We start from the raw sequence: 15,233 nt of genomic DNA, 5'->3' as shown, positions 1-15,233 counted from the left end.
TGCCTCCCGGGCGCCCGGGGCTCACAGCGTCTGCCGCCTCCTGTCCCGCAGGGCCCAAGGCTTTTATGCCAGAGATGCTGGTGTCGCCCACAGGAAAAACCTGGGACTCCTCAGAAAGATAATGTGTCAGGTAATAGCGATGCTTTCCGGCGCTGGCTGAACCCCTGCACCTACTGGCTTTCAGCCGGGGTGGCCTGAGCGTCAGTCCTCAACCCAGGTGCGTGAGAAGTCCCTGGCCACGCTGACTGACAAGGCTGGGGAGAAAAAAGCTGCAGTTTCGCTGAAGAGAGTTATAAATGGTTAAATTTATTTCATGAGGCTCAGACCTAGAAATGTAGAGAGGACTATGCTGTGGAGAAACTGCAGAAGCACTTGTAAATCTAATAATCATGTTAGAAACAGCCTTTTATGAGATTTTATATCACTTATTTCTTCCCTTAAGATGACTTAATATTTATACTAATATTAAATTCATAGTGTTTTAGGGAGCATCAGTGTTAAATTTGAAGGAAGTTCTCACAACAAAATAAGATAATCAGCAGAGGTCTTCAGCTAAACGTACCTCTAATGTGTCAGTGAAATTTGTGTTATGGAAAAAATAAGAATTAAACCAATTACAGAATAAAGTGAACTTGATTTTTTTATGAAAATGATTACTGCTCCCATGCAGTAGTTGATAGAAATGCATTGAAAGTGAATATGTGGAAGTGCATTGGCAGTTGTGTTACATTGAAAATATTTTTATTGGAAGTCAGCTAAAGTGTCCACTTATGCAACTAGATCAATGGGCAGGCAAGGTTTATTGAAATAAAAATGACTGCATCTGACTTGCACAAATACGTACTGGAACCTTTGTTAATGGTACAGAGCTCCTGATGTCTGTAATGCACGCAAGAAACTTTATGTGAGCAGTTTATCCCATTAACATTTTGGGCACTTTTTGCAAATAACTATACACATTTTTCTACTTTTTACACAAAACACCAACAGCAAAATGGAGTGAGATGTTCAGTAAATTCATATAAATTACATATAAAAGAGTTATGTGCATATTTACACTCTGGGGAGTTTTGTCCTTGATTTTAAAAATTGCCATTAAAGTTTAGTTGCCAGTTTTAATTTTAATGCAGGCAAGTTAATGACAAAATATTTATTACCCATGCTGTCTATAATAGCTAATAAAAAGATCTTTTAATTTGGTTTAAAAAAAGATAAAATTTCCCTAAAAAAGGTGTTTTAATTTGGTTTAAAAAAAAAAAAAAAGTAAGATTTTTCTTTATGTGTTCAACAGCAAAGGTTCAATTAAAGTAAGTTATTAAGCTGCAGGAGCCAAATAAAATATTTTCCAAAAGCAAGGTTTGTTACAAAAGCCATCACTGTTACAACCACTGTCTGTTTCAGGGAAGTACTAAATTCAAGAACGTTTGGACAACTCATTCTACATCTCCTATTGCCTATGAAAGAGGAAGAATTTACTTAGACAATTACCAGTGCTGTATTAGCAGGTAATAAATTTACAATTAAAAGTTACCCTGGCTTACAGTTTAAACATTGTGATTCTGTTTTAGACATGTCGCTAACTTTACTCGTCCAAATAGCCTCTCTGAATTGAGTGGAATTTACTTACGAACAAAAAATAACCAGGTGCATAAATCTTTTTTAAATTACACTCAGATGCCATTGTGTCTTAATATGACACCTGCTTTGGTGAAGGAAAGTCTGATTTTACTATGTAAGTTCAGCTTTCAGAGCACTTTAACAGGAGTGGAAGATTATCAGCATTTTATAATTTTGCACGGAAAAGCCAAATGAACGGTAGTTCTTTGTGATCTGGTAACTAGCAGTGTGCTAAAGAATGTGTCACAAAATCAACCTCAACCTATGTAATAAGCTTATGTCTATAAATTCTGCATTAAAGAAGTAAATTATTTTTCATGTAGAAGTACAGTGTGCAGAGTACTTGCAGGTTTTTGTTAATGTATTTTGTAGATCAGTCCTCTGATCTGGTGTACTCTCCTGTTCCGTGATCAGCTGCAGAGGCACAGCTTAGGAAGCAGCACAGGGCAGAGTAGAGGATGGGAAGTCCTGCATACACCAGTCCTTGTCCTTGCCCATCCCTCTTGTGAGGGAGGTAGCAGGGACCTGGACAACTGCGTTGCTGAGTAAGTTGTGGTCAGAACAGTTTTGAGACAGTGTCAGATGACACATAAAAGACAAACTACTCTGTCAGTGTAAACCACTGAGAGCTAATTAAATTAATCTATCACTTACAGCAGAGATCTAAATCTACTTAGTCGTGTTTTATTCTTACATTGTCTGAATGCTTTCCAGTACTGGGTTAACCTGTCCAGCATCTTTGAGGTTTATCTTTGTCTCATCCTCTCTCTAAGGGGAAAACTGTGCACACTGCGAAGTTTTTATTCTAGTAGTAGGGTTTTTTTTTTAAATATCTGTTCATGATGCCACGCCTTTATATTATGAAAGGCAACACTGGAAGAGCTTGAGGGGAAGGTCCCAGGATGATCATTAGTTTCTGGAATATGCTTTCTTTTTAATGTATATCACTAAAGTAAGAATGTTACTATTAAGTTTGTTATTTAAAAACAAAATAAACCCCACACCACCAAACCACAAAATATAGAGAAGGTTAGCTTTTAAATATTACGTTATACTAACTATTGTTTATTAGGCCTTATTTTGAGAGCAATTTCAGGTTATATTTACAAAGTAAAAATAAGATGTTTAGATTTCTGCCTAAAGAGAAGGCAGGATTTATAAAACTGTATGAAATGACTTGTTGATAGACAGTAGTTTAAAAGTAGACTAATGATTAGCAATCATTTTCCTCCAGCATTGCACAAGAGCCAAGAATACTTTATCAAAAGCCAAAGTGTTCTAAGTCAGAAAAAATAGAAGATGCTTTATTATTGGAATGCCCACTGGTAAGATTACTTTTTAATAGAGCATTGTTGTGCAAAAAACCAAATTAATACCTTTCAGTGAAACATATTTAGGATAGAGTGTTCTTTCCCCATGAACTATTTTGTCAGTGTTTTTATGGAGTTAGGTCATTTAAGGTTTGCAACGTGCTTATTTATTTTGACTGAATGCTTAGAGGTATACTTCTCTGAATTTCTCAGTAGCGCATTCAAATGCTTTTTTGTGAGCTTTCATGGAAGATTTTAAAAACGGTGCCTTGATGCTTATGCAACTAACTCTAATTCCTTACAACATAAATTCTCTTTAATTTTTTTCTTTTTTTTTTTTAATTAGCAAGGGCAGTAGGTGGGAGTTTTAGTTTTTACCAGATCTGTTGACATAAAAAAAAAAAGCAGATAAACTGAAGACCCATTAAAGCAACTCTGCCCAAAAGTTGTTCTGCTGTTTCTACCTAATAGACTGTATAATTTCCCTCCTCCTTGAGGAGTTTTTCTCTCATCCACTATCCACAGAGTTTAGGATCCCATCCTTGAGGTGCCTAAAAATAAAGCAGTGTGAATACCATTCTTAGCAGTTACTGTTGAGTTACCACTGAAGGTCTTATTCTGCAATACTTAAACAATTGTCTCTTCAAGACTGGTATCAATTAGATCAATAAGCAGTTATACTTCATTTGTGCAAGGCAAAGAAGTTTTAAAAGGTGTCATTTCTAGAAAAGGTAACTGCCTTGCAAAAAGTGTGACAACAGATTATTTATGTGATAGCTGACTGTTTAGCACAGGCATGAGCTTAGAGATCCTGATGTGATAAGCAGGCAGCTTTCCACCTTTAGTTTTTGAGGAATGCATATTAACTTTTGTTTTCTTGTTACTGTGTCAAAATGTTACGTATCCTCCTGGTACAAACTTTTTTCTGATAACCTTTTGTTATGTAGGGGGAAATGCTGCCAAGTCCATCAGACTATAAATCTTCCCTGATAGTCTTGACAGTGCAGAACTGGCTTCTACGTCTCTCTGCTGATAGTGGAGAAATACTGGAAAAAGTATACCTTGCCGGTTCCTGTTGCAAATTCAGGTATTAAACACTGACTAGGCTTTATATAATTAACAATCATTAGTACTATACTGGAGAAAGGGAATCATGTTTATTTTAGTACTATCCTATGGCTGACTTCAGATTTGTTAGTCTAGCATATGACCTGAAGTACTGTTTCTGCATGCTGTTTCCTATAGAAGAATTTCAGCATCTCAAGTATTATGGACTCAAATTTGGTATCAAATTCTGCAAAAGCCACAAAAAACTAGGCTACTGTTGGCTTTTCTCTGGCAATTTTACAACCTTTAATGTTGCAATAACAACATACCAGGACAGGACCTTTAAAAGGTGTAAAACAAGCTTCATAAAACGTAAGGAAAATATGTTTAAAGTTTAAGCCATTTTTAACTTGCAAGCATTCTGCTCCATAGGGTAGCCGTTTTGCTCTTTAAAAGCAGAGCAGTTACTGCTTCTGGTAAACTGCATCTTCTTTTCAGTTCTCAGAAGAAATTATTTCCTTTAAGCCGAAGGATAAGAAAGCAGTGATTTTTGAAGGGAAGGAGAAAAATGAAGATAGTGAATGTTCACACTTTCAGAATTTTTCTCACAATCCTTTATGGAATAAGCCATTCCTAATTCCATGGGTTTTGCGTTATTGCAAACAGCAAACATCTCAAGCACTTCTCCCAAATCAGATACTGAACAGTTTGCCTGGACACAGGGATCTGCCTAGTTGTAGTAGATTATATTTTATATGAAATAATGTATTTATTATTAAATGATTTTTAAATGATTAAGATAGGCCTTTCTTGTCACAAATAGGTATCTGAGCTGGGATACTCCTCAAGAGGTAATGGTTGTAAAGTCAGCTCAGAATAAGCTCCCTGCAGCAGCACGACAGGTAGGTTTGTTGAAAAAATCTGTCATTCTTAAATTTTTACAAAATCCATCAAAAAAATTTACAAGGACAGAGATGGAGACATTATGGTTTGTTATTATGGTAGAAGATAAAGATGTACTACCATTAATAAATGCCTCAAATGTTATAACTATATTCAGTATTGTTATCCTTCCCAGGCAGGTATCCAACAGTCTGTATTGTTCTATCTTGCTGTATTCCAAGTTTTGCCTCTTTCATTCATTGGAATGCTAGAAATAAACAAAAAGGTGAGTTAATTCCTCTATGAATCGTGATCTGTACTGTAGTTGTATGAGAGGCATGGTTTAGGCAATTGTCCCAGAATTTCAGAAGTCGTACTTACAGCTTATGAAAGCATAGTGCCCTGAAACATGAATTAGCAGTAATGTTCTTGTGTCTGATAGGGGCATTGGGGGGAAGATTCTTAATTTGAATGACCAGAAGAGAAAACACAAATGCATTCTGCTATTGGGTTACTCTTTGACATGTAGAAGGACTTTAGCCTTTACTTACAGCAGTCATAAGAATTAGGGAATCCTAAAGTGTTTGCAGACTTTTTTTCACCTCTTTAAAGAAAGATAGATGTGCTTCTGACCCACTCCTAGTAATAGTCTATAAATTCTATATGCAGTTACAAATGTTTCAAACTTGTATTGTCATTGATATTGAATGGCAAAATGTAAATATGTGTCTTGCTTTATCAGTCAAGAGCAAACAACCTTTCTGAGGTCGGTTTGTGACCTGTAAGTAAGAGTGTATATGTTAGGAAACTTCAGGTGAGATGGCAATACTGTTCTGGTGAAAAAACATGTCTATTTTAAGTCAAGAGTGCTCTGGAGATAACTTATAAACGGAACAGTACAAACATGCAAACTCTGTCCTCAGAGCTCTGTGAGCTACAGTCTCATTTGGGGTCCAGAGCTACGAGTGGGTGCTGGGTTGGGTTGAGGCTGTAATTGAGATTGTGCTGGCAAGTGAAGGAGTGGGGTTAAACATTTTTCATTTGGGCCCCTGAAAGTTTAGGGCCACTGTGCATTGTTCTGTTCAAAATTAGTATTTAGGACTGGAAAAAATAGTTGTTTCCAGTGTCAAAGCTATTCTCAATCTGGTTAAGAATGGCATGCCAGATTCATCATGGTCATAGTAGGCAAAACGTCTAAAAGAGTACTTCTTTAGTTGGGCCTGTACTGAGCACTCATCAAAGTAATTGTTACAGCTAGTAATACAGTCAGGGCAGAATTTGGGATTTGAGAATACACCCAGCAGAGGAAGCAACCAGTGAATGCAATGCCAAACCTGATACAGATAAGTGGAATGTAACTGTTAGATTAAAGTTAGGATTAGGGTTACTGTTCAAGACTGCAGAATGCAGTCAGCATTCTAATGCATCAGCTTTACTAAGATGGTACCCAATAATAAATTCTGAGTTCAAATAGCTAAGGTCTCAAGGATAGAAAGGAGATTTTAGGGTTGGAAGACTATTAGAGTTTGGGTCTGGAAGACCTCAGCTAACAAATGTATTGAGAAAGAGCCATAAGACTAAATAAAGAGGCAAGGTGAGTGAAGGTACATTGAAGAGTGAATGTACCTTTCAGGACCAAAATGATCACAAGATCATTGATAGTTTTAAGACTTAAGAGTATTACAGCTTTTGGGTTTCTTTTTTTTTTTTTTTTTTTTTTAAATGGTTTTTAAGCCTGCTTTAACCTTGTTTTAATTGCTTTTCCACATAGTGATTCAGATTAAAGAAATGAAAACTACATTTCCAAGCATCTCTATTAAAAAAAAAATTACGAACTTCACGTGTTGTTATTCATTAAATACTAAGAATTAGTTTGTTGGGTTTTTCTCAGTGGAGATCTGTTAAGCGCTGGCACAAATGAATACTGCATAATTGTTAAAAGGGGTAAGTCAGGTTCTCATGTATGTGTCTAATTTGGATTCAGAGAGGATCCTGTATTCTGTGACAGCTGAATAATGTAGTTTTAGTACAGCTGTACACAGTCACAGAGCCACGATTAGACTAGTATTTTACCCTGGTGATGAAGAAAGAACAGAAATCAGTACTTTTAGATTGAGTTGGTAGCTTTGCTAACATTCCTGTGGAATGCTGGGTAATATAATCTATTCATGTATTATAATAACTGGGTAACATGATACGAAGGTATACTGAGAATTGGTTAGAGAATTAATCTGCTTGCACAATATGACTAATTAACCTCAGGTGTTACTGCAGTGCAAAGTATTATAGAAACTCAGCAGAACAGATGAGTACAGAAAACTTCATGGACTAAAACACTGGTCGGAGGGTTTAGGCAAGAATAAAAAATTCAAGCGATTGCAAAATTAAGGACATAATGTCAGTACTTTTCATTGTCTCTCAATTACTTCTTCCCTAATAAAATACTCTTCTTCTCCTTTTTTTCCCAGATATTTGGTAATAGTGTGACAGATGTTGCTGTTTCTAATGGAATCCTGATTGTAATGTATAGCGTGGGTCTGGTCAGGCTCTATAACTTCCAGGCCATCGCTGAACAGGTAATGAAATACGAAATTTTTCAACCAGTCCATGCTATTTTGGGGCAACAAATCATAAATATTCATGTAATGCCACATAGATACGTGGGGACTGTGTCAAAGGATAGAGTTCTTGCCTAAATCTATTTACAGTCAGAAGACACAAATGGTTACACTATCAGAAAATTCTGCCTGCACCGGTTACAGGTGGCAAAACATAAGAGATTACAGGGTCAGACAGGCACTTAAGCTCGTATAGAGAGGAGCTATGTAAATGCTAGGCCAGGGTGTGCTCTTCTTTACACACCTAGTCTGTAGTTATAGATAAGTGTTAAGGCTAGAAACTGATGGGCATGGAAGATTGTTTGATCTGAAACAGAACTGCAGTGAGTCTTTTGAGTTTATGTTCTTCCAATCAAAAATCAAACGTTAATTCAAAATAAGACTTCAAGCCGTATCTAACAAAGAATGCAGTAGTAACAGAGCAGTAAAACTAAACAGCAAGTAAATACGCATCAATAAAGCTAAATTGTTCTGTGTTATTTTAGTTCATGGAACAGCCGTTTGATTTGGGACATGAATTCAACTGGAATGGTCAAGTGGGAGTTGTAGGAAAGTATCCATTTGGTCTTCCATGTAACATTAAAATAACAGGTATTTATGATCTTTGTATTATCTTGGCTGTTGGCTTTTGTGGATTAATTATGACTTATTTCACACCAAGAAAAAACATTAAAATTACTGTACTTATATTGTGCTGTAACTATATTTCTGGGTTTATGTTATAGTAAAAATGTGCTTTGCTTCACTTCTAATTACAAGAATTAATTACATAGGACTTACCTAGAAAACTAGTACAGCAACTAAGCTATTTGAAAAACTTCATATGCAATGCATGAAGTGGGAACCCCTTCCTTATTTCTGAGACACAACTGCTCTTGAGAAAGAGGAAGGGCTAGGAGAGCTGTTAGTAACACCCAGAAACAGTATATGGTATGTAAGCAAAAGATGTGCGAACGTTTAATCTAACTTGCAGAGGGAATTCAAGGAGACAGAATACAATTTGTCCGAGTTGCATTTTGATAATTCTTAAGTTGTCAGAAATCTGCCAGTTTCAATAAAATTAATTCCTGGGGAGAGAACAAATTATCTATTAAAAACAATTCTTATGCCTCAAATCATTAACTTATGAATGTTCTGCTTTACGTAATGACTTTAATTTCTCTGAAACCAATCAATCATTTCTGTTGGTGCATTTGAGATTAGAATTCGGTGCTAAGAATCTTAATGAATGACCAAAGCCTGAGACTTTCTTTGAAACTTTTTTTTTTACTTTAAAAATACATTCTCACAAGCTCACACTTGAGGCCCTTCCAAAAAAAAAAAAAGTAGGTTTCACCAATATCAAATAGTGCATGCTTTTATTTCTTTAATTTTGAATGTTTCTATATTAAATGGTTTTTACAGGTGACTGTCCGCATAAAAAATGCTTTTGATCTTTATGTTCGCAAACAGTATCAGATAATAACACGCAAACCAAAGCAGATTTACATAAACCTGAGGAAATACATAAAGATAAAATACAGACATAGTGAAGGCTTTCAGTTACAATGCAATATTTTATCAAAAAAAAGTGATAGGCTGCTATAATTGATGTCTCAGGTTCTGCAAAGGGAAATTTCTCCTCATTTTTCTCTCTGTCTCAGTCTGCAAAACCATAATTTAATGTTAGGGGCCCTGTGGAAAACACGCTGTGGGAGCTTTAGTAGGAAGCCTATACCAGATTTGTTCTCATGTCTTATAGATCATTGTAGTTTTTAGGTTTGAGATTTAAAACCAATGTACTGAAGAAAACATTTTTGATCTTGAATAGTATTCAAGAATTTGTGGTTAGGAAGTTTTGAACTCATGACAGACATTGCCATGGCTGCTCTTTGCAGATAGTTGCATTCCTGTGGTTTTTGAGCTGTTTTCTCTTAAGAATGAGATGGCCGACTGACTGTTCAATGTGATGTAATGCTTCAGTGGGCGAGATTTTAACAGTTTCAGAGCTTAAGCTTGTGTTTACTATAATTTATCTATGTGTAATTTTCCTGCTTATTTAGTCCTAGCCTCCCTACAGAAGTTGCCTGAAGGGATGACAGTTATTACGGTGCTGGTTTTATGGTGTGTTAGGTACCCAAGAGGAAGTGTATAGAGATCAAAACTTATAGGCCACCATGTACCTACCATGTCACTACCACAACTACTGACTGGTAAGGAATTTTATTTTGGTCACAGTGGAAGGAATGGAAAAGGTACCTATAAATCTTCATTATGTCACTTTCTGAAAGGTCCAGAATTAAAACTGTAGTTAGATTTATTATTAGAGGATACAGTAATTTCATAAAAAAACAGAGAGGAAGATACTTTGCTCAGATTTTTTTTACATTTAGAACAAATACTTGCTAGTGCTGCCAGGAACAACCTTATGGTTTTATGTTTAGATGAGGCTGGAGAGTTTTAAGGAAGTGAACAAAGACGCTCAACTGGAGATTAGAAACTGGCATTTTTTTGAAAGAACTTAAAAACAATGAGAACAGGAGGTGCTGAGCAACAAGAGCAAGTGACACATAGCAGGAGGGGGGAGCTGAGGCAGCAGTCACGCTGTCACAGTGATTTAGGTGGCTATGATCTTGCAAATCTTTGCCAAATAAACGTAAAAAGAAAGGCATATTTTATCAGCAGCCTGTACTGCTTAGGATTGATATATTACTGAAACACATTTAAATCTATCATTTAGTCCATCTACCAGAACTTTTGAGGGGCCTTGCTATATATGCTTTATTTAAACAGAAAAAGTTGATAGGGTAAAATGTTAACAAATTTTCTTGACTCATTTTTCATTTTCTGCTAGCTTTTAGTATCAGTAGGTCCTCTGCTTATGCCTTCATCTTTAACATTCTCTGCATTTTCAGCAGATGCCTTGGTTATAAAAATAACCTATACTTTGTTATATCTTGCACAGAATCTCCCATTTACTATGTGTTAGTCTAAAAGACAACTAGAAGACAGCCACTTTCCAGCTTAGGAAAGACTTCATTTCCATGGGCAGTGAATTAATCCCTTTCAATCTAAATGGCTAAGTTCTTGGAAACATGAATGAAGGAAAAAGAGAGAAGCCCTATGTAAATGTAATTTCTGATGTCATGTGACATCTTAGCACCGTTGGCTGGGATCTGGATAATTATCTAGACTAAGCAGGACAAGAACAAGTCAAAATTTGGATGAGACCTTTGGGACACATAAGTCCGGATAAGAACCTTGTTCTCCTCACAGTAATTCAACAAATCTGCCTGTTTAAATGCCCCTTGTAATTGCAGATTTTCTCCACATTTTGTCCATTTTTTTTCCCCAGCACTTCTCTGTACTGTTAGAAAGAGCTGATCTTCAGTCTAAAATTGATTCAGTTATAGCAGCTGTAGAAATTGCTTTTGTTTAGCTAGTTGGTAGAAGTTGTAAAGCTCCGTGCAGTGCATTTTGTTCAAAGATGCTTCTCTCATTTAGTACACAGAAGACTTGTAAGAATGACATATTACATCTGTATAATTTATCCCAACTGAACTGAAGGGAAAGCTAGATACCTTTTGCCATTAATTATAAAAATTCCTAGATTTTTATTGATTTTTATGAACTCGGCTACAGATTGCATTCATTGTGGTCCAGACTATTTTGTTGTATTACACAAAAGGAGAAGGAATATTCAGATTCAGGTATCTTTCTGCATTTAATTCTATTACTTGAAATTGCTGCTGTTAGCCTGTTTCCAGCTATTTATCACTATTCACTAAAGAATAGTGACCCTTTTGATATGCTCTTTGATCTGTTCATTTGTACGTCTTCTCTCATTCAGATGAGCTGGATTAATTTTAATTGTTTGCTACGTCTTTGCTTTTTCAGCTCATTTGGAATGAAGTAAGTCAAAGGTATCAATGCTAGATGAGGTAGCTTAGCTGGTGCTAGGAAAAAGATCACAGCCAATGTATTTCCACCAATCTTCAAAAGTTCTGAAGAATTAATAGCTTTATTGGAATTTAGAATTGTAAGGATCAATGGAATTATGATTGTTCTGCTACTAATGCTGTTAACATTACCGAATATTTGCAGATACCCCACCTTTGCTATTTGAAGCATCTTCTCTGGAGAATGCATTTCAAATTGGAGGTTACCCTTGGCATTATATCATCACACCTAACAAGAAAAAACATAAAGGAGTCTTCCATATTTGTTCTCTGAAAGACAATGCTTTGGTAATATATTCAGATAGCAGCTTCTCTGAAATGAATGTGTATCACGTTTGCCTTCATCTCTTCTTCTGAATAGTAGTGCTCGAGGTAACAATACCTTTGTTTTCCAGTATGATGCTCTCACAGGGATCACCCACAGTGTTACATCTGCTATCCAGTGGAGTCATGTGTAAAAAGTTTTCTTTTGAATTAGTACTGCTTCTGATATTTCCTTCATTCCAATATAATCGTAGCACTGTCAGTGCTACACAGCACTGTATTCTTGGCTTAAAAGTTAAGGCTCAAGCAGAGTCTCATTACTTGATTGATTGCATGGTAACATCTTAATGCACTTCTGACTAGTCAGCCTACCAAATGGCATGACTAAAGAAACATTTTAAGTTTTAAGAAATTGCAGAATAAGTTTTCTTAATGTTTGTAGTTTATCCCTGATTTGTACCTTCTCTCTCTCTCCCTCAGTTTAACCCCTCTTTCTCCCTAGAAAGATTTTATTACTCAGTTTAATCCAGCATTCCTAATTATTTTTGTTTATGTACTATTCATCCTATATTCTTTTGCGTGAACTCTCCATCTCAGCTTTTATTTTGGATCTGGATTTGACCTGAAGATACTTCTATAATACAAGCAGCTTCTAGACCTGTTAGTTCAGGATTCTTCACTAAAAAACTTCTCATCTGTAAATATCCTCATCTCTTTTAGTAGCCTGATCAAATCAATGATCCCCCTCCTATCTCTTATTTTCAAAACAGATCTTTCACAACCATAGCTGAAGATCAATTTTGATTCAAAGGAACTTGTACAATCCTTTCTCACCTAGTTTTTTCTATGTGGGTTCATACATTTGAAAATTTGAATGATCAGGGTCAGCTAAATTTAACAACAAAAAGCCACTGCCAAAATCCCAAGATTTTGACCAGCTTGCAGCTGAAATCACAAGCCATCCCAGGCTTACATGCTCCACAAATATTTGCACAGAAGAGGCTAAGCCTAAGGTCTGAAGCTCAAGTTAAAGTTTGTGCTAATGCTTTTCTCACGTCTTGACACATCTCATGTCTTTGACACTCAAATTGCTGGAATTGTTGAAGTGTTTGCAGAGTGTAGGCTAAATCTTCTTTTTGCTTAGTTTCAGGAGAGGTAGGACCATGTATAGCTGTGGTACAAGGGCATTGCTTATTGCATATTTAAAAAGTTGAAACTGTTCCATGGAATATCTTGAGAATTGGAACTGAGTCTTTTTTTAATTATTATTATTGTTCCACTGCCATCCTTTCTGGTCATGATTAGGAGCAATACTTAAAAACCTTTAGAGGTATGTGGAGAGGAGCTCAGTATTTCCTCTTTAATTAGATCTGTGAGACTTTCAAAATACTAATATTCTAAGCTTTCCCTTCCTTCTTCAGGCAAAAAATGGCATACAGGATATGAAATGCTGTTCACTGGAACCTGATTGGATATATTTCCATCCAGACATGTCAGGTAGAATAATCCACGTGGGACCAAATTTGATAAAGTATGAGCCTTTTTTTCTCAAATCTTATTTTCCTTAGAGGAAAAGTTGAATAACTGCATAAATTCAGTAGTTTGACAATTTGTAGGCCAAAACACTCATCAAGCCCTAGAAACTGTAAAATTTATTAATTTGTTAGAATCACAAGTTCTGGTAGAAACATCTGCAGATTTCTACATGATGAATGTGGGCACTGGCAGGCAATACTAGATTTTGATATGAAAAATGTTCAAGCACCACGGTGTTAAAATTTCACTGATAAATATAAATTACAAGAATAATTTATTTCAATTTCAGTTATTTCTGATGTTTTAATATGATTTTTTAAAATTATAAATATAGAAGTGTTGTAGGTGGATTAGAATACCTGACTTATTTTGTAATTTTCATTTCTTTTGTAGAGTCTTGAAGCTTAAGGAAGTTAAAAATAATACAGATCAAATGGAGATTGCAGAAGATTTTACGATTGTGGCCAACAGAGAAGACTCTGTGAGTTTAGTGTCCGAGGTCACAATGTATGATTTTGAGCAATACATAGGGGTTTTGCGTATGTGAGTAATCACTGTGTTTCATGGGCTTAATTCAAAGTTTATTGAAAGACGTTCTGTGTCTTCATTGGACTTTAAGCTGTATGAAAAAAAATTTAAAACCAGTAACACTTTCAGGATAGCTTTCTGAAACCTCCAGTCTTTTCTTTAGTTTTCAGCATTCTTTATGATATAGGCATGTACCACTGATATAAAACATACATAAAAGATGGTGACAGATTTCCTTCAGAAGAAGGTGCCACCAAGTGATATGCCACCAAGTGATAATTATGTGCATCTCTGGTGCTCAGGTGTCGTGGTTTAACCAGGCAGGCAGCCAAACACCACACAGCCGTTCGCTCACTCCCCCTGCCGTGGGATGGGGAGAGAATCGGAAGGGGAAGAGTGAGAAAACTTGAGGGTTGAGATAAAGACAGTTTAATAGAACAGAAAAGGAAGGGAAAATAATAATAATAATAGAATATACAAAATGAGTGATGCACAATGCAATTGCTCACCTCCCACACTGACCGATAACAAAGTAACGATCGCTACTTCCTGGAACACGCCTATCATTCATACTCAGCATGACATCACATGGTATGGAATACTCCGTTGGCCAGCTGGGCCAGCTGTCCTGGCTATGCTCCCTCCCATGTGCTGAGCATGAGAAGCTGAAAAGTCCTTGACTAGGGGGTACTTAGCAACTAAAAACATCAGTGTGTTACCAACATTCCTCTCATACTAAATCCAAAACACAGCACTAGGAAGAAATTTAACTCTATCCCAGCCAAAACCAGGACATCAGGTAAGTTGAGCATACAAATGCTAGAAATGTTTCAAGTCTCTCGTAACTTAGGAGTAAGTCTTCATAAGACAACAAAGACAATACATTGCTTCCAAAGGTCTGGTTTTTTTTCTTGGCCATGCATATTTGTCACTCCTTTGTGACAGATTTGGCATTCATCTAACCCTTGGTGAGCCAAATCAGTGCACTAAAATAACAGAAGAATAAACCAGCAGAAAAAGTGAGTACTTTTCTGCTTGCTTGGTGAGCTGAACGGGAGCTGGAACAGAACAGAGCTGAATCATCAGTGGGTCAGCAGAGTGCAGAAAGGTAGAACCAGGTGACGAGGGCATGATCTGAACTTCCTGGTAGAAGTGAGCTGTTAAATCACCTTGGTTGTTTCATGAAGTCTCTTGTGATAGAGAATCACAAAGACAATCTAAATGGCAAAAAGGTTAAAGAGCACACTCGTGAAGAAAATTTTTTGGCAGTGCCTGGAACTGTCATTTTGCTTCAGCATACAAGGTTATGTCTTACATAAAAGCAAGTTTTTATAGTTGATGAGTACTGTAAAGTACCGGAAATCAGTGACACTAATTTTGAAGCTTCTGCAGAAGAAAATTTTGTGTATTAAAAATCTACACTAACTCAGGAATAAAACTTCCATTGAATTCAGAAAGGATAGGCTTTGTCATCTAATGACTTGCCATACATT

At 36.3% G+C, this 15,233-nt stretch overlaps 1 protein-coding gene across 1 annotated transcript in view; it reads left to right on the top strand.

Annotated features, from left to right (window-relative positions):
• Positions 1-4: 4 nt before the first annotated feature.
• Positions 5-15,233, top strand: part of DCAF17 (DDB1 and CUL4 associated factor 17) — a gene marked incomplete at both ends in the record, with an annotated part of 18,437 nt that continues 3,208 nt past the window's right edge. Inside the window, 11 exons of the mRNA XM_009575489.1 lie at positions 5-130; positions 1,402-1,505; positions 2,852-2,942; positions 3,875-4,014; positions 4,798-4,876; positions 5,053-5,142; positions 7,325-7,432; positions 7,960-8,065; positions 11,558-11,700; positions 13,098-13,207; positions 13,606-13,693. Of these exons, the coding sequence (XP_009573784.1) occupies positions 5-130; positions 1,402-1,505; positions 2,852-2,942; positions 3,875-4,014; positions 4,798-4,876; positions 5,053-5,142; positions 7,325-7,432; positions 7,960-8,065; positions 11,558-11,700; positions 13,098-13,207; positions 13,606-13,693 (1,185 nt within the window). The remainder of the gene's footprint in view (positions 131-1,401; positions 1,506-2,851; positions 2,943-3,874; positions 4,015-4,797; positions 4,877-5,052; positions 5,143-7,324; positions 7,433-7,959; positions 8,066-11,557; positions 11,701-13,097; positions 13,208-13,605; positions 13,694-15,233) is intronic.

The sequence above is a fragment of the Fulmarus glacialis genome, unplaced genomic scaffold, assembly GCF_000690835.1.
Source record: "Fulmarus glacialis isolate BGI_N327 unplaced genomic scaffold, ASM69083v1 scaffold47303, whole genome shotgun sequence".
Taxonomy (NCBI): domain Eukaryota; kingdom Metazoa; phylum Chordata; class Aves; order Procellariiformes; family Procellariidae; genus Fulmarus; species Fulmarus glacialis.
This window is presented reverse-complemented; position numbering and strand designations above follow the sequence as displayed.